This window comes from Amblyraja radiata, chromosome 11, assembly GCF_010909765.2.
Source record: "Amblyraja radiata isolate CabotCenter1 chromosome 11, sAmbRad1.1.pri, whole genome shotgun sequence".
NCBI classification, from domain to species: Eukaryota; Metazoa; Chordata; class Chondrichthyes; order Rajiformes; family Rajidae; genus Amblyraja; species Amblyraja radiata.
The window spans coordinates 62,320,789-62,340,050 of record NC_045966.1 but is presented as its reverse complement, the minus strand read 5'-3'; the positions used below and the strand labels follow the sequence as shown (position 1 = coordinate 62,340,050).

Sequence of the window (19,262 nt, the reverse complement as noted above, 5' to 3'; positions counted from 1 at the left end):
GTGTGGGTCTTTGGTGGGGAGAACACCAGTGCTGCTTGTGTATGTTTGGGGAAGTTTCATCACATGGTATTCTGCTCAGTCAAACAGCACTTTTCCAGTACCATACAATTTCCATTTCATCCCATGAGTTCATACATCCTTAAACCTCAATGTCCAGTTAGTAGGACTAATTTTAAAGCAGCCTGGAGTCATGAGGTATGAATCAAGCAATTTGTAGTAAATTAAGAATGAATAATCAGTTTAAAATAGGAGATTAAAGCTGATATTACATAAATACATTTCAAGATGAAATTATATTACAAACCACATACAGCAAAATTGACAATGAGAGAGTCTGGATTTTCTTAACTCAAGCAATTAAGCTGAGAATCACTCTTAACTTCATTAGTCTCTCATTCATTTCTCATATTTATTGCTTTGCTGTTTTTATTTATCAAAGTATTTCTTCCCTGTTCATACACAGGGAGGAAACAACATTTTTTCTGATCATTCTGTTGTTCACACAATGTCATATTAGCCATTTCTTTTCATCCTATTAACATTCTTCATTTCCTTTCCCCCCATCCCATCCTCTATGGCAGTCCCTCAAGTGGGTCCTTACCACCACGTTTTCAACAAGGTATGGCACCAGTTGTCAGTTTATTTTATTACTCACTTCTTTTGTAAAATGTTCATTGCCTAATGACTACATTTATTTCAGGTTTATTTGTGGAGACCTTGTTGCACTGTTGGAGGGGCTTTCTTTCGCATGAGCTGTTTAAACCGAGGATCAGATGAATGTAGAATATTCCACAGCATTATTTCAAAGAAAATAAAGGAATATTCCCTGTTTTCTGGCTGAGGTTTATCCCTCATATCTGATGCCATATATCTATTTTGAATTAGCATCATATGTACAAAAGTATCATGTATGTTGTGAAGTTCCTTTGAATATCCTGCAGATTGGAATAACATTATTTCTTAAGTCCAAAAGACTTCGGGATTTAAAATGGAAGCTAATATAATTTGATTTAGTACTTCAAACATCTGTTTGATGCTAAATTCATTTATTTTGAACTCTTATTGTGCATAGCTGAAATTTGCTATTCAGAGTAAATGTTACCAGAAGATTTAGTATTAAACGCCTGGAGCAATTTTACTATTTTGGGAGATGTGTTACGGAAGATATTTAAGACAAATTTAAACAGTTGTAAATTATTGCAAAATTCATGACCAGTCGTATTTATGAGACTACCTTGGTTGATTCTCTGGTCTAAATGCGAAGTCCGAGACAAAGCTTTCTGCCTTTTTGTTTTGGGTCACCTCATCAAACATCAAATTGGAAAATATGACAGAAAACCACAGCAGCAACCTGCACAGGTAGTGAAGATGAATTTCTTTGAAAACAATCCACGTAGAAAAAACAGGTTGTATTTGCGACTGCAACAGATGACGGATCTCAGTGAGGAATGTCTTGATGAATTGCAGTCTGCATAGAAATTGTTTGGAGAAAAGATAAAACATGTATCCCCATATACCAAGGGTGGTTAGGTCTTGGGAGACTAGCCCTTCTTGCCTCTTGGCACATGATTTCTATGGCTGCTGATGTACCATTTCCATGTCATCTGGAAACAGTGTTAACAAATTTCACTTTGAAAGTCAGTTAAAAATCATCATGCCAGGGGATTGTGTGGCAGCAGTTGAGACTCCAAGATAGTGTGCTCCCTCCCTTGAGCCAGGGTCCAGGACGTCAGAGAGGCAGCGTGACATTTTCAAAGGAGAGGGGGAGAAGCTGGAAATTGTTGTGCGTGTTGACACAAATGATATAGGTAAGAAAAAATAGAAGTTGCACAGCATGAGTGTAGGGAGTTGGGTAAAAAGCTCCAGGGTAGTGATCTTTGGATTGCTTCCAGTGCCACATGCTAGGAAGGATACGAACAGAAAGACAGGGGAGATGAATGTGTGGTTGAGGTGTGGTGCAGGAGGCAGGGCTTCAGATTTCTAGACCATTGCGATCTTTTCTGGGGCAGGCGTAACCTATACTAGAGACGGATTGCACCTTAACTGGAGGGGTACCAATATCCTGGCAGGCAGATTCGCTAATGCTACACAGGTGAGCAGGGGAGGGGTGGGATTTTAAATAGGACAGTGATGGAGAGGTTAGAAGTTGGTATGGAGGGTGATGAGAGAAAGGTTAGAGGACAGAATAGGCAGGAGAAAGGCAGAGAGCGAGGAAGGAAGGTTGGTTTAAACTGCACGTATATTAATTCAAGGGGCAAATGAGCTTAGGGCATGGATCGGTATGTGCGATTGGAACGTGGTAGCCATTACGGAAACCTGGTTATGAGAGGGTCAGGACTGACAGCTCAATGTTACGGGGTACAGGAGCTTCAGGAGAGACAGGGGTGGGTAAAAGAGGAAGGGGTGTTGCGTTATTGGTTAAGAATGATGTCACGGCATTGGTCAGAGGTGACTTTATGGACGGTTCATCTAGTGTGGCTACATGGGTGGAGCTGAGCAACATGAAAGGGATGATCACCTTATCGGGGGTGTACTACAGACCTCCGGGAATGAATAGATTTAATTGTATCATATAGTCAATGGGAAGTAGAAGAACAAATATGCCAGGAGATTACAGACAGCTGCAGGTCAAATAAGATTATGGTATTACGGGATTTTAACCTTCCCAATATGGACTGGGCATATCATAGTGAAAGGTTTAGCGGGGTGCAATTTGTCAAAAGTGTTCAAAAGCGTTTTCTCCAGCACTATGTAGAGGGGCCCACGTGCGAGAGGGCGACACTTGATCAAGTCTTGGGCAATTGAGAGGGGCAAGTTGTTCGTTGATGGGCCTTTTGGGACCAGTGACCACTGTTCGATCAGGATTAAGATAGTTATGGATAGGGACAACAGAGAGGGCCCACGAGTTAAAATGCTAAATTGGGTTAAGGCCAATTTTAAGGGTATGAGAGAAGGTCTCGCTCAAATTGATTGGAGCAGGTTGTTTAAAGGACAAGGAATGTCAGGAAAGTGGGATGTTTGTTAAAAAGTGTGTTGACAAGAGCTCAGTACATGCACGTCCCTGTTAGAGTGAAGGGCAAGGCTGGCAAATGTGAGGAAGCCTGGATGACGAAGGTTTTGAGACTTTGGTCAAGAGTAAGTGGGAGGCATGGGAGGTATAGGCAGCTGGGATCAAGTGTATCCCTGGAGTAGTTTCAGGAACCAAGGTGGAAACTAAAAAAAGAAATCAGAAGGACAAAAAGGGGACAGGCGATAGTTCTGGCAGATAGCATTAAAGATAATCCCAAGAGATTCTATGTGTACATAAAGGGAAAAATGGTAACCAGAGAGATTGGGACCCCTCAGGAATCAAAGCGTCAACTCTGTGTGGAGCCACAGGAGATGGACAATGTCCTCAATGAGTATTTATCCTCTGTTTTTAACGAGGAGGAGGACTGATGAACTTGGGGCAGTCAATGAAAGCGTCTTGAGAGGAGTCAGTATTATGGTCGAAGAGGTGTTGAATGTCCTGATGTGTATCACGATGTCCTGATTATTCCCGATGTTGGGGAGGCCCAGAACAAGGGGTCGCAGTTTAAGGATAAGGGGGAATTCCTTTAGGACCGAGATGAGGAAAACATTTTTCTGGTGAATCTCTGGAATTCTCTGCCACAGAGGGTAGTTGAGGCCAGTTCATTGACTATATTTAAGAGGGAGTTAGATGTGGCCCTTGTGGCTAAAGGGATCAGGGGGTATGGAGAGAAGGCAGGTACAGGATACTGAGTTGAATGATCAGCCATGATCATATTGAATGGCGGTGCAGGCTCAGAGGGCCGAATGGCCTACTCCTGCACCTATTTTCTATGTTTCTATGTATGAAGGATAGACAAATCTCCCAGGCTGGATCAGATATATCTGAGGACACTGGGAAGCTAGAGAAAAAATTGCAAGAGCCCTGTCTCAAATTTGCAAGTCATCATTAAACATAGGTGAGGTGCCGGAAGACTGGAGGGTGGGCAAATGTTGTGTCTCTATTCAAGAAGGGCTTCAGGGAAAGGGCTGGGAACTATAAGCCTGTGAGCTTAACATCTGTAGTCAGAAAGTTACTGATGAGTATTCTGATAGATAGGAATACAGGCATTTAGTTGGACAAGGGCTGTTTATGTATATTAAGCATGGTTTTGTATGTGAGAGGTCATGTGATAGGAGCAGAATTGGACCATTCGGCCCATCACGTTTACTCTGCCATTCAATAATGGCTGATCCATCTCCCTCCTAACTCCATTCTCCTGCCTTGTCCCCATAACCCCTGGGTCATGTCTCACTAATCTTGAGTTTTTTGAAAATGTGACAAATGGTTGATGAGGGCTGTAGATATGGATTTCAGCAAAGCATTCAACAAGGTTCCATATGGTAACCTGCTCTGGAAGGTTAGATCACATGGGATCCAAGGAGAGTGAGCTGGATGGATAGAAAACTGGCATCATGGAAAGTGATGGTGGAAGGCTGCTTCTAAGACTTGAGGCCTGTGCCTAGTGGTGTGCCTCAGAGTTTGTTGCTGGGTCCATTACTGTTTGTCATCTATATCAATGATGAGAATGTACACAGCAAGATCAGCAAGTTTGCAGATGATACAAAAGTGGGTGGTTTTGCAGATAGTGAAGATGGTTGTCAAAAATTAAAGCAGGATCTTGATCAGTTGGTTAGGTGAACTGATGAATTATTGATGGAATTTAATACAGAGAAATGTGAGGTGTTGCATTTTAGAAAGTCTAACATGGGCTGGTAGGGCTCTGGGGAGTGTTGTAGAGCAGAGGGATCTAGGAGTGCAGGTATGTAGTTCTTTGAAGATGGTGCCACAGGTAGAAGGGATGGTCAAAGGCTTCTCCCATTTTCCACCTTCCCCCCCCCCTCCCCCAATTTCCCCGACGCCCCCCCATTTGTGGACCCAGCCTGCGACCAGCGATCCCCCGCACACTATCCCACACACGCTAGGGACAATTTATACAAACCTGTGCGCCTTTGGAATGTGGGAGGAAACCCAAATCCTAACCCTAGTCCTAACTCTAACCCTAGCCCGAACCCTAACCCTAGCTTCTGTCTGCTCCTCATGGGAACTAAACTGTTGGCCACGAGTTGTTAGTGGGATCTAGCTCTCACAGGCTGGGTCCACAAATGGGGGGCGTCCCCCTCTCTTCCCTTCTCCCTGCTCCACTCTTCTTATCCACTACCTTTTCCCCTCACAACCCCTTCTCCCCCTCTCCCTCCCTTCTCCCATTCTCCACCCCCCCTCCCCCCCCACACTTTCCCCGATCCCCGCCATTTGTGGACCCAGCCTGTGATAGCCAGATCACACAAATAGTAGCTCCTGCATCCCTACTTTATTTATTCCCAACAGCTCCTTTATAAACTAGCCATTGCTCCAGGCTTGCAACTGACTCCCTTGCTAGCTCAGCACTCCTGTCTTCAGCTCTTTTCATCAAAGCAGTTCTGCACAATACCTCACCATGTCCACTCCCAATAGACCACACTGCTTAAACATCCCCGTATTTTATTGGCTGCTCTGTCTCTTCCTCAGTCATTAAACATCTGCTTCTGCAAATGTTCTGTATAGTCAATCAAAAAAGCATTCTCTCTCTCTCTCTCTTTTAAAAAAAATTGATTTATCTACTCAAAATGGCTGTTTTCCGCTCTCTCCTTGACTTGACAGTAGAAAAATTCTCTCACAGTTCTGTTCCTTTCCTTCCTCTTATTGGCTGCTGCATCACTTCCTCAAGCAATCAAACATCTGCCTACATTCTATCTTTGTCCTACCTCCTTCCCTGACATCAGTCTGAGGAAGGGTCTCGACCCGAAACGTCACCCATTCCTTTTCTCCAGAGATGCTACCTCACCCGCTGAGTCACTCCAGCATTTTGTGTCTACCTTCGATTTAAAACAGCATCTGATGTTCTTTCTTACACATCTGCTCTTTGAATGTCCCACCTATTCAATAAAAAAAACCTCTCTATCCTCGTGCCATTTTTCAAAATTGATTTCTCTCTTCTCAAAATGGCTGCTAGCCCACTCTCACCTTGACTTTTGAAGGTAGAAAAAAAATCAGATGTGAGAGGAAATGGGAGCAGCTGGAGGAAACTCCATACAGACTGCAGCAGAACTCAAGATTGAGCTGACACTGTGAGGCAGAAGCTTTACACACTATGGCACTCTGCTGCCCTGCAACTCTGATTTAAACCAAATTCAGCTGCATGACACTATCTTTTTGGACCAGTGGGGGTGAATTTCTAGGCTCTGGACTGAAAAGCTGGTGGAAGTAGATTTGATAATGATTTTGAGAATTAGATATATACTTGAAAACATTTTTTTTTTTAAAGCAACCACAGAAGGGGACTTAATTGAATAACTTTTTCAAAGAGCTGATGATGACACATTGGGCCAAATCACTGTATGCATAATTCTTTGGTAAAAGCTTGTGAAGAGATGATCTGTTGTGAAAATGTTGCTGGATCATCAATAAGAGGTGAGATGTAATGTTTTTGTGTAACTATTCATTCAGTTGACTATGCTTTTTATACACAGAGGCCAAGCAGTCTTTCTCAAGAGGCCCGATTGATTCCAGACCTCCCCAACCTCTACCAATCAACAAGGTCCGACCTCCACCAGAGGCGCTACCAGAAGAGGTAAGGGAATACTCACATTCATCGCATTCAGCACATCCATTCAAAGCAACACCAACATCTGGCCCCTGCCAGCTTATTTTAGTACATGAATTCAATCTACTGCACTGATGGGAGTGTCATTCATTGGATACGTTTTGAAACATCATTTTTTCAGAGCTGATTCAAATTATCCTTCACACAAATTTGAAGAGGGGTAACTTATTCCCTAGTCTATATTTATTTATCCATAAGTATCATTAATCACTAATGGACTGGTTTGTTATTCAATTAAGTCCCCTTCCGTGCTCTTTTTTTGTTTAAGTATATATCTAATGTTTGACCCCATAAAGAAATGATATTTTGATTCACCTCGAGATCTATATAGAGCACCTTAGAGCAGGATCAACATGACTAGTGTCTTCAAAGCAGTTAAACTATAACAGGTCCTTTGGCCCAATTTGCCCACACTGGCCAACAATGTCCGAGCTACACTAGTCCCACCTGCCTGTGTTTGGCCCTATCCCTCCAAACCTGTCCTATCCATGTACCTATCTAACTGTTTCTTAAATATTGGGATAGTCCCAGCCTCCACTACCTCCTCTGGCAGCTTGTTCCACACACCACCACCCTTTGTGTGAAAAGGTTACCCCTCAGTTTTCTATTAAATCTTTTCCCCTTCACCTTGAACCCATGTCCTGGGAGATACAATCTGATGCTGGCAGCATTTTTCAAGGATTACATCTGTTCATGCCTTTTGATCAGCCATCCTCATTTATCACTGGCAAAACCTATTCAGCAATGCAGGATTGAAAGCGATTGCCTTATGGTGAAGTAAGTACGCATGTATACCAGTTACTGGACTGTGTCTTTTGCATCTGAAGGCAGTGTCCTTCTGAGTACTCTGAGTACTCTGAAGAACTAACATTTGATTGGAGTAATATTGTTCATGCTGGCATTTTATCAATTTCATGACTGATTTTTATGACATGTCTTTAACTGAACTACCATCAGCCATAGAAAATATTTCTTAGCAAAATGTTTCTGTTTCAGTTTCTGTCCAGGGAATGGTATGCAGGTTGCATCAATCGATCAGAAGCTGATTCAGCTCTTCGAAGTATTGATGAGGTACTGAACACTACTGTTTCTTCAATCAGAACCTTCTCACGCAATAATTATTATCTGGTTCTTACTTGTGTCTTCAAAAATAAAATTCATAAAGAAACAAACATGCGTTTCAACCCAAATATATATGATGGGAATTAATCTCCAAGAGAGCAGATAATTCCAATCATTTCTTTCCTTTCATCCACATAGCCAACCTGGTCTTAAATGTTAACTCAGTTTCTACTTTAACCACTAAAGCTGGAGTTGATTCCACCCCCTCAAAATTCTGCACAGATGATTCTCTTGATTGTTCTTAATCTTCTACATTTACTCCAGAACTTTGAGCTCCCTGCCATTCAAAATATGCAATTGCTCTCTTGCCATCAATATAATTTGTTTTTAAATACTTTCATCTTGTCACCCCTTAATCTGCCATCATGAGCGCTATTTTTTTGGCTTGTTTAGTCCTGTTACATAGAAACATAGAAAATAGGTGCAGGAGTAGGCCATTTGGCCCTTCGAGCCTGCACCACCATTCAATATGATCATGGCTGAACATCCAACTCAGTATCCCATCCCTGCCTTCTCTCCATACCCCCTGATCCCTTTAGCCACAAGGGCCACATCTAACTCCCTCTTAAATATAGCCAATGAACTGGCCTCAACTACCTTCTGCGGCAGAGAATTCCACAGATTCACCACTCTCTGTGTAAAAAATGATTTTATCATCTCGGTCCTAAAATACTTCCCTCTTATCCTTAAACTGTTGTATTTTAACTCAAACTAATTGTGGTCTCCCAAATCTGTGCTAATTTTACCCAGAACCCTTACTGAAAGGTATCCAGTCATGTCTCTGCCTCTGTACAACTTTGTAGCTTTCATCAATCTCACAAATCCCACCCTTTATGACTATGGCATTGTTAAACAACTACTAAAACATCTTGAACTGTTTTGCAGATGCTTATTTGATTTAATAATTATTATTTCAGAATATAGGCATCACTGGTAATACAATTATTTATTGTCCATCATTAACAGTCCTTGAACACTGATTTGCCAGACCATTTTAGGTGAATTAGAGTAGACAAAAGTGCTGGAGAAACTCAGCGGGTGCGGCAGCATCTATGGAGCGAAGGAAATAGGCAACTTTTTCTGGCTGAAACCCTTCTTCAGACTGATGTAGGGTGGGGTGGGGGGGGGGGGGGGCGGGAAGAAAAAAGGAAGAGGAGGAGCCAGAGGGCTGAGGGAGAGTTGAGAAGGGGAGGAGACAGCAAGGGCTACCGGAAATTGGAGAAGTCAATGTTCAAGCCGCTGGGGTGCAGACTGCCCAAGCGGAATATGAGGTGCTGCTCCTCCAATTTCCGGTGGTGCTCACTCTGGCCATGGAGGAGGCCCAGGACAGAAAGGTCAGATTCGGAATGGGAGGGGGAGTTGAAGTGCTGAGCCCAGGGAGATCAGGTTGGTTAATGCGGACCGAGCTGAGGTGTTCGGCGAAGCGATCGCCAAGCCTATGCTTGGTCTCACCGATGTAGATCAGCTGACATCTAGAGCAGCGGATGCAATAGATGAGGTTGGAGGAGATGCAGGTGAACCTCTGTCGCACCTGGAACGACTGCTTGGGTCCTAGAATGGAGTCGAGGGGGGAGGTAAGGCAACAAGTGTAGCACCTCTTGCGGTTGCAAGGGAAAGTGCTCGGGGAGGGGGTAGTACGGGAGGGAAGGGAAGATTTGACAAGGGAGTTACGGAGGGAGCGGTCTTTGTGGAAGGCAGACGGGGGGGAGATGGGAAGATGTGGCGAGTGGTGGGATCACGTTGGAGGTGGCGAAATTGAAGGAGGATTACTTGTTGTATGTGACGGCTAGTGGGGTGGAAGGTGAGGACTAGGGGGACTCTGCCCTTGTTCTGAGTGGGGGGGATGGGGAGCGAGAGCAGTGTTGCTGGGTATAGAAGAGACCCTGGTGAGAGCCTCATCTATAGTAGGGGAGGGGAACCCTCGTTCCCTGAAGAATTAGAGTCACAGGCAGTGAAAGCAGATTTTCTCTCCAAAGGACATCAATGATCCAAATGAGTTTTTGCAAAAGTCCAGTGATTTAATCATCATCATTACTATTAAATAGTATCTCTTTTAAATTCCAGATTATGGTTCGAATTTAAACTTCACAACTGCGATGGTAGAATTTGAACTCTGGTCTCTGCATTGTTAACTTTCACCTCTGAAATACTAGTCCAGTAACAGTGCATCACCACCCTCCACTGATCACAAAGTCTCCTCTTGTACCTCCCCTCCTTAATCCAGCTGCTCACATTTAGTTCTATTCTTAACTATCTTTTGTGGAAAAAATTACATGTGATCGCAATTCATTCCCATTCATGGACTCATGGAGTATCCTCTTTGGTCTGCTATTGGCTTCTTCTTAATTCTCTCTAGATCTCATTCTATCTAGATCCTCAGTGGCATCAACCAAAAATATAGTCACACTCCATGTGTATGCTGCTGATATTCAGTTCTACGTTCACAACTACCTGCCCAATTGTTTCAATAAATCAAAATCAACAGATTGCCTGCCCAATTGGGTGAGCAGAGACAAGCCCCAGGAAAACATTTCAAGGTCTTTGCCCTTGGCCACTTTCAGAAACTCTGTAGCCTCGCTGCTAATCATTTTTCCTGCCTGGCAAATATCCAAGGTTAAATCAGATTATTCATAATTTGGGTGCCATAGCTGACATGTGTTCAGAAGTTAACGTCTGAACACATGTATTTACTTTCATTAAGGCCACCTATTTCCACCTCCATAATACTGGCCATCATTCTCATGACCTCCTCTTCCATGTCTTTATCACCTCCAACTATGGCTTTGTTCTCCTGGGTCTAACCCAGTGCCTAACCCATTACTTACCAGCGTAAAATTGAGCATCCAAAACTCCATGTATTTCTCAACAAACATCAAGTCCTTTTCTCCTATTGCCCAGCTGAGGAATGTTTTGTTTTTAAACATAATGTTTTGTTTTGATCTAGTACCCTTGGCCTCAGACCCTCCAGCTCTACAATAATCTAAGATCCCTACACCACTGACTTCTAGTTTCTAGTATAGCTTCAAATTTAATTTCCCTATCATTGTCACTGATCTTCTTGATGCCATGGTCTGCTGAAATCCTTTCCCAAGCCATCCATTTCTGAATCTTATCACCTTAGAGTCTCCATACAACTCAACAAGCTTTTGGTCATCTGTCTTAAAATTGTCAAACTTAGTTAGATAACACTGTGACACACTTTGAAGCATCCATTTTCTGCATTAACATTTCAATATAAATTGAAACTTGTTGCAATTGTATTTCTTATGTCATTTAATTTGTCTTGCTCTCCTCTCATACAATTTCTGCTAACTCACTCCAAACCCCACCCACAGTTTTCTAAGTTCTAAACTTGCTTAAAACTGATTGAATCTGTACATTGTCAATTCTGATCAATTCTCATGTTCTAACCCTGCACAATGGGCAATAGAGATTGCTGGTGGTGAGGCCAAATTCAATGAATTTGTTTTAGTCCCAATCTGCCACTAGTATACTTCCTTTTGGCGTTAAAAACGTGCTGGAGTAACTCACTGGGTCAGGCAGCATCTGTGGAGGGAATGGGCAGATGATGTCACCCATCCATTTTCTCCACAGATGCTGCCTGACCCACTGACATTAGCACTTGGCATTTTGCTCAAGATTCCAGCATCTGCTGTTCCTTCTGTCTTTCTGTTTGGTGTAACTGGTATGTTTGGTACCAGCTGAACAAACCACTCTAAAAAAGCAAAGATGACAATTATAATATTTAACTCAGTCTCCATGTCTCAGATATAGGGACTGTGGGCATGTTTCCCAGGCTTGGAGAAATTCAACAGCTGAAGGGCAGGTGAAAGCAAAGAGTTGCTGGATCCTGTAGCTCAGTGACACCCCAGCACTATGGGTCATTGGGAATTTGAGAGCTGCCTGGTCTTCCTAGAGCATTGGCTGGACCCTCTGTAACGTTCAATTGTCACAGGGCAACAGAATAAACATAACAATTAATCCGAAAAATCCCTTTCTTTCATCGTGTCTGCCTTTCCCAGCTTCTGCCAGGCCAACTCATTTGCTTCCCATAAATACCTGTACTTTGGTTTTCTTTCTGCAGTTGCTTCCAGACTGTGAATCCAGTATTTTGTTTAAATTATGTATGTACTGTATGTATATATGTGTATGTATATTCAAACTATTAACTAGATATTGTTGCAAAATAAATAATGAACAGAATTAATGACAGCTAAAATACTCACTGATTTGTTAAGATTTTTGTGGCATCTAAAGCACAGTGCATTTTTATATAAAATTATGTTTGCAAAAGATACAAAAAATGTATTAGCCAAGTATGTAAGAACATACAAGGAATTTGATTTGCCATTCAGTCATACCAAAACAGCAGCAAAACACACAACCACATAAAAATTAACATAAACATCTACCACAGCACACTGTGAATAAAATGTTATGAAGTGATTCACACATTGAAATAATACTCAGAAACAACAGTCACATCCCAGAATCAGAAAAAGAAGCATTATTTATGGAAATGCTTCCCACAGCAGGGGAATCTCTCGAACATCCTCTCCAATAATTACTTCTCACCAATAGATATTATTTTGTAATGTAATTCATTGCTGTTGGCTGCAAACCTGCTGCCATATTTCCTGTATTGCAACAGTGACTACAATTCAGAAGTATTGAGATGACTGTGGAGCAATTTAAGACATCCTGAGGTTATGAAAAGTATTCATGAATGAATGCTGCATGAGGGGAAAGGAATATAAGAATACTCACTATAATACAGAAGGAGACTTTAAATCAAGCGTAGTTTATTGTCATATGCACAAGTATGGCGAGGTGGTAGAAGTAAAATGATAAATCTTGCTTCCAGCAACATTATGAGATTTTTATGGGCTTTCACCACATCTACTGTAAGTAGTACAGAGAAAATGTTAGTGTTGGCATTAGGCAAGCCTGTTCTGCATTTATACCATGATTTGCAATAATGCTTACTGATGAACAGGCTTAAGCATTGCAGCAAATAGTCACAGTCTTTTGTCACTAGTAGAAGAAACTTGATCTCCCAGCAATACTAACTTGCAGTTCATGTGTTGCTTTTCAGGATGGGACATTCTTGGTAAGAGACAGCTCACGGAGAAACAGTGAACACCCTTTTGTCCTAATGGTATTGTACGGGGACAAGGTATACAACGTTCAAATCCGTTATCAGGAGAACATCGCTATGTACTTATTGGGAACTGGACTGCGAGGAAAGGAAGTGAGTTTAGAAATTCCTCAACTTACATGGTTTTTCATTAAGAATGTCATAGAAAATACCGCATAGAAACAGGCCAGATGGTCCAGCCAGTCATCACCAATGTTTTGTACAGCAGTTAATGATCATTCTTATCCAATCAACAAAACTTATTTAACATACATGTTTACCTACCCTTAAATATATCAAAATGACTCACCTCAAACATTCCCCAGTGGTTCAAAGTTACATTCATTTTAGAAAGCTTCCCACAATTTGGAAGATGGAAAATGAAATCCCACAAGTTAAAAGAGGAAGGGGACATAAGGTGACATACTACACCATAATTTAGCCTGACAGAAGGAAGAAAATTGCTGGTATCCTTTTTAAGAAAGAGGTAACAACAAAACACTTAGAAAATAACATGTATTAAGCAAGTTCAACAAGAATTCATGAAAGAAAGGTCTTGTTTAACATCTGGTGGAGCTTTTGAGGTTGTACAAGTAGAATTGATACATAGACAATAGGTACAGGAGTAGGCCATGTGGCCCTTCGAGCCAGCACCGCCATTCAATGTGAACAAGGCTGATCATCCACAATCAGTACCCCTTCTTGCCTTCTACCCATACCCTTTGATTCCGCTCACCCTAACAGATCTATCTAACCCTCTTTTGAAGGCATGTAGTGAATCGGCCTCCACTGCCTTCTGAGGCAGAGAATTCCACAAATTCACAACTCTCTGTGTGAAAAGTTTTTTTCTCATCTCAGTTCTAAATGGCCTCCCCCTCATTCTTAAACTGTGCCCCCTGGTTCTGGACTTCCCCCAACATCTGGATCTAGCATGTCCAATCTCTTAATAATTTTATATGTTTCTATATGATCCCCTCTCATCCTAAATTCTAGTGAATACAAGCACTGTCGCTCCATTTTTTCATCATATGACAGTCCCGCCATCCCGGCAATTAACTTTGTGAACCTGCGCTGCACTCCCTCAATAGCAAGAATGTCCTTCCTCAATTTAGGAGACCAGAACTACACACAATACTACAGGTGTGGTCTCACCATGGCCCTGTAGGACTGCAGACGGACCTCTTTGCTCCTATACTCAACTCCTCTCGTTATGAAGGCCAACATGCCATTAGATTTCCTCATTGCCTGCTGTACCTGCATGCTTACTTTCAGTGACTGATGTACAAGGACACCCAGGTCTCATTGTACTTCCCCTTTCCCTAACCTGACACCATTCAGATAATAATCTGCCTTCCCATTCTTGATACTAAAGTGGATAATCTCACACTTATCCACATTATACTGCATCTGCCATTCATCTCCCCACTCACCCAACCTGTCTAAGTCACTCTGCATCCTCATTGCATCCTCTTCACAGTTCCCACTGCCACCCAGCTTTGTGTCATCTGCAAATTTGCCAATGTTACTTTTAATTCCTTCATCTAAATCATTAATATATATTGTAAATGACTGCGGTCGCAACAACGAGCCTTGCGGTACCCCACTAGCCACTGCTTGCCATTCTGAAAGGGACCTGTTAATCCCTACTCTTTGTTTCCTGTCTGCCAACCAATTTTCTAACCAACAGAATTGGCATACTTTGATTTCCAGAAAAACTTTGATAATATGCCATTAAAGATCTTATTAAACAAAATTAGAACACAGACGATTGAATATAATTGTATGGCATGGATTAAAGAAACAGAGAGTAGGAATAAACTTTCAGTTGGGGGACTGACCACAGGTTGCCTCAGAGATGTTGGGGTCCAGCACTTCAGAACCTATGATAACATCAGGGAACTAAGTGTAATGTAGCTAAATCTGCTGAAGACACAAACCTGGCTTGTAGAGTTGGGCTGCAGAGTGTAGGATGCAGAGTGTTTTTGGGGAGATAAAAGAATATGGCTAAATTAGTATAATGTGTAAATAGGTGTGATCATCCAGTTACATCCAGTTTGAAGCGATCATCAAACTTACTAATCTCACCTTCCGCAATTTCATCCAAATCATTGAGATAAACCACAAACAGAAATGGGCTTAGCACTGATACCTCAGGGACACCACTAGTCACATACCTCAAGTCCAAAAAACAACCTTCAATATTGTATCCAGTCAGTTAGTTCTCCCTGGACCTCAGAGATATATCTGATCAGGCCCAGGAGATGTATCTACATTCAAAAGGCCTTTGGATATTTAGCACCTCTTCCACTCTCCTCAAGAAATTGCCATTAACTGTCCCAAGTTCTCTGGTCTTCATGACTTTATCCAGGGTAAAATGGAGAAGAAATACTTATTGAATACTTTGCCCATCTCCTGTGGCTTCACACATAGACGATTGCTTTGGATTTTGAGTGATCCTATTACCCCTCCAGTTATCATCTTTTCCTTAATGTACTAACAACTTCTCTTTGGATTTTCCTTACTCTTATGTGCCAAAGCTATGTCCTATCCCCTTTTTGCCCATGTTATGTGTGCACCTCTGTCCCCTAAACTCTTGCATGGATGCACTTGATCCCGGCTGCCTATACCTGGCCAATGCATCCTACTTTTTCCTGTCCAGAGCTTCAATTTCTCATCATCCAGCCTTTGTTACTTCCATTTTCCTTGCTCTTCATTCTAACTGGAACATGCATGGCCTAATTGCTCACCATCACACTTCTAAAAGCATACCACTTTCCAGATCACACTTTGCCTGCAAACATCCTACTCCAATTAACATGATCATGTTCCTCGTCCTTGGCATACTCCAGCCTATCCTGTAAAATGTACTTGCTTTCATCGTCTTCCATACCGACATCTTGCCTCACACCAGCCTCACTTCTGCATTGGAACCCATCCCCCTGCCATTCTAGTGTAAACGTTCCTGAGTAACTCCAGCAAACCTGCCCCTCGGGATATTGATTCCGTTCAGTTCAGGTGCAATCCATCCTCTTGTACAGGTTACCTCTGCGCTAACAGGGATCCCAATGGTACAAAACTCTGCATCTCTGCCCACTACACCAACCTCACAGGCATGAATTTACCTATCCTATCTTATTCTTCCTCCTCGCTAATACACGGCATTAGGAGCCATCTGTCAATATCTCCCCTTGAACTGCTGCTTTTTAACCATTTACTTACTGTAACTCCCTGGATGCACTTTACAGGACCTCAACCCTTTTCCTACAATGTTATTAGTGCCAACATGCACAACAACTTCCCCCTTGGGATTGTTCTCAAATATATATATCCATTAGTTATTAGCTTTCAGACCATTTTCAAATATCTTAAAACAATTCATAATTTTAATAGCTATATAAAATCTCCCCTTAAGGGCCTGTCCCACTTTGGTGATTTTTCAGTGGAATGCTGGCGACTGTCAAGTTCGCGGCAGTCGCCTGAAAAACTGGGAAGTGGAATGGCGACTGTCAGAGTGGAACACACACACACACACACACACACACACACACACACACACACACACACACACACACACACACACACACACACACACACACACACACACACACACACACACACACACACACACACACACACACACACACACACACACAGACGTGATAGACACCCCGTGATGAACAGGAAGATTAAGACGGCTAGCATAGTGTAAGGTAAGTTCTTTAAAAAAGGAGGGTGGGGAGGAAGGGGAGAAAGGGGAAGAAGGGGGGAGAAGGGGGGGGTGGGGGGGGAGAAGGAGTGGAGACATTTTTAAGAAGCCAGACAACTTTTAACAAGCCAGAGATACACAGCTGTGAAGTTCGGCAGGCATTTAACATTACCGGTCGGTTATCCTTGGTTCTGAAAACTCGTGCTTACGTTTTTTTCGCCCAATGAGCCAATGAAAATGCCTGGTCAGCAAAGGCGATTAACTAAAACTACCTACGACTACCTTGACTACCCATAACTACATGGCAACCCCACTACAATGCACCTACGACTACAGGATTATCGATTTTCTCCATGGCGACCAATTTTTGGTTGCAGAAAAATTTTCAACGTTAAAAATTTGTGGCGACCATACTGAGGCCGCGACTAGTTCCCAGAATGCGGGAACTCCTAGCGACCATGAAGGAGACTCACCAGAGACCAAGTGGTGATCATGAGGTGAGCGCAGAGTCTCCTGCACTCGCCTAAAAAGTCGCTTAAGTGGGCAGGCCCTTTAATCTTCGATGGTCCTGGGGTAAACTTTGCCCATAACTTAACATCCCTGTTTTCTCTAAGTAAATTTATGCACCTTCTTCAAGCCTAAAGTGAGGGAGAAAACTGTAGAACACTCCAGCGGAGGCCAAAACAATGATTTTACAAAGCCATTTGAATCCGTTGCCTGGTATTCAACTTGTTTTGATTCTTTCTGCAGAACTTCAGTTCGGTGACAGAGCTTGTGGAGTATCATACACAGACAGCGCTCATGCTCATTGATGGAAAAGATCAAAGAGGAACACAAAAGAAGCAGTGCACTCTGACATGTCCTGCAGCTCAGTACACAGCAAACTGACCACCAAAGCTCACACCAACCATTTGGTGCTCATTGACCTTTTAAACGAGAAGCAAAATGTTTGCACCTGTGTACATGTGCCCTGAAATTCTCTGTCCACTGAAAAGAGTTTTAAAATATCTTTAATCGCATTTTCTATATCTTTGTGAGTGGTGCAATGGCACCATGGAAGGAAGGGCTGTGATCAATCCTATGAGACACGACACTGTTCATTCACACTTTCCCTCATATCATCACCCAAGACTGTCTCCACTCTGTTCGCCCCCTCACTGTTCACTCCCCCCACTGTCCCCCTGCTCTCCCTCAATGTCTCCCCCTCCCCCCAACTGTCCACACCCCCTCACCCTGCCTCATCAACTGATCTCGTCATTAGACCTCCATTCCAAACCCCCCTTAAATGACCCACCAAAAAGCCATCTGCAAAATTCCCAATGAATTACATCCATCATGCTGCCTCATTCACCTTTCCCCGACATCTGTTGCCATCGTGATGTTCTCAGATTTGTTTGTTACTCTGTGCAGCAAGTAGCATCCTCACAGTTAAACATTGGTGTACACAGCATGGTGGATCATCGTATTTTAGCGTAATGCAACCCTTAGTTCATTACCTATATTATCCTAACGGTTGTAAATATAGCTTTATCAACAAACAAAAAAATATGATAGCAAGTAGGTTGGTGCATCACAATAAATATAATTTCTGGTTTGAACATTGTACCAAGTGTGTTTTAAATTATTTAAATGTAATGGGGTGTTTCTGAAGAGCAAACATCTGTACATACTGAAGTTCTGAAATAGAGCGCTGTCTGAAATTCACACCCGCGATGAAGAGGAAGGTAAAAGACGGCTGGCACAGTTACGGAAAGTCCTTTAGAGAGCGCGAAGAGGGGGGAGAGAAGGAGTTGAGACACTTTTAAGAAGCCAGACAACTTTTACTTAAGTTTAGCGGGCATTTAACATTATCGGTTGGGTTACTTACCTTTTTCTTTCTCAACGAGCTTTACCTTCGACTACCTTTGATTGCCTTCAATTACATATGATAGCATTACGACCTACTATGACCTACCTCGACCAAACCTACGAGTAAAAAAAATATAAATTTTTTTCCATGGCGACCTTTTATTACTCGCGGACATTTTTCATCATGTTGAAAAAAACGCCACGACCTAGCTGAGACCTCGAGTACGCGGGGACTACTCTCGAGCATGAAGGAGAGTTACAAAGACCTCCTAGGAAATCATGTCGACCATGCCGCAAGTATGAGTCAAGGGCAAACTCTTCTAAAGGCTCCAATTAGACACGCTTACAAACACATCGCAAAGGCGGGGGCCAGGGAAAGTGGGGGAGCGCAGTCTAAAATTCGCACGTGCGATGAATAGGAAGGTAAAAGATGGCTGGCACAGTTCGGTAAGTCCTTTAGAGAGTGTGGAGGGGGAGATAGGGGGAGAAGGAGTGGAGACACCTTTAAGAAACCAGACAACTTTTGATAAAGTTTAGCGGGCATTTAACGTTACCGGTCGGTTTACTTACCTTTTCTTTCTCAACGAGCTTTACCTTCAACTACCTTAGATTGTTGAAGAAAACGCCGCGACCTAGCTGAGGCCTCGAGTAATCGGGATCCACTCTTGAGCATGAAGGAGAGTTACAAAGACCTCCTAGGACCTCGTGTCAACCATGCTGCGAGTATGTCGAGGGAAAACTCTTCTAAACTCGCAAA

At 42.6% G+C, this 19,262-nt stretch overlaps 1 protein-coding gene across 2 annotated transcripts in view; it reads left to right on the top strand.

Annotated features, from left to right (window-relative positions):
* Positions 1-18,293, top strand: part of lcp2 (lymphocyte cytosolic protein 2) — a 168,338-nt gene extending 150,045 nt beyond the window's left edge. For both annotated transcript variants that reach the window (XM_033030013.1, XM_033030012.1), the window contains 5 exons: positions 582-619; positions 6,559-6,659; positions 7,689-7,763; positions 12,910-13,065; positions 17,408-18,293. In XM_033030013.1, the coding sequence (XP_032885904.1) occupies positions 582-619; positions 6,559-6,659; positions 7,689-7,763; positions 12,910-13,065; positions 17,408-17,545 (508 nt within the window). In that variant the 3' untranslated portion in view covers positions 17,546-18,293. The remainder of the gene's footprint in view (positions 1-581; positions 620-6,558; positions 6,660-7,688; positions 7,764-12,909; positions 13,066-17,407) is intronic.
* The last annotated feature ends 969 nt before the right edge of the window (positions 18,294-19,262 follow it).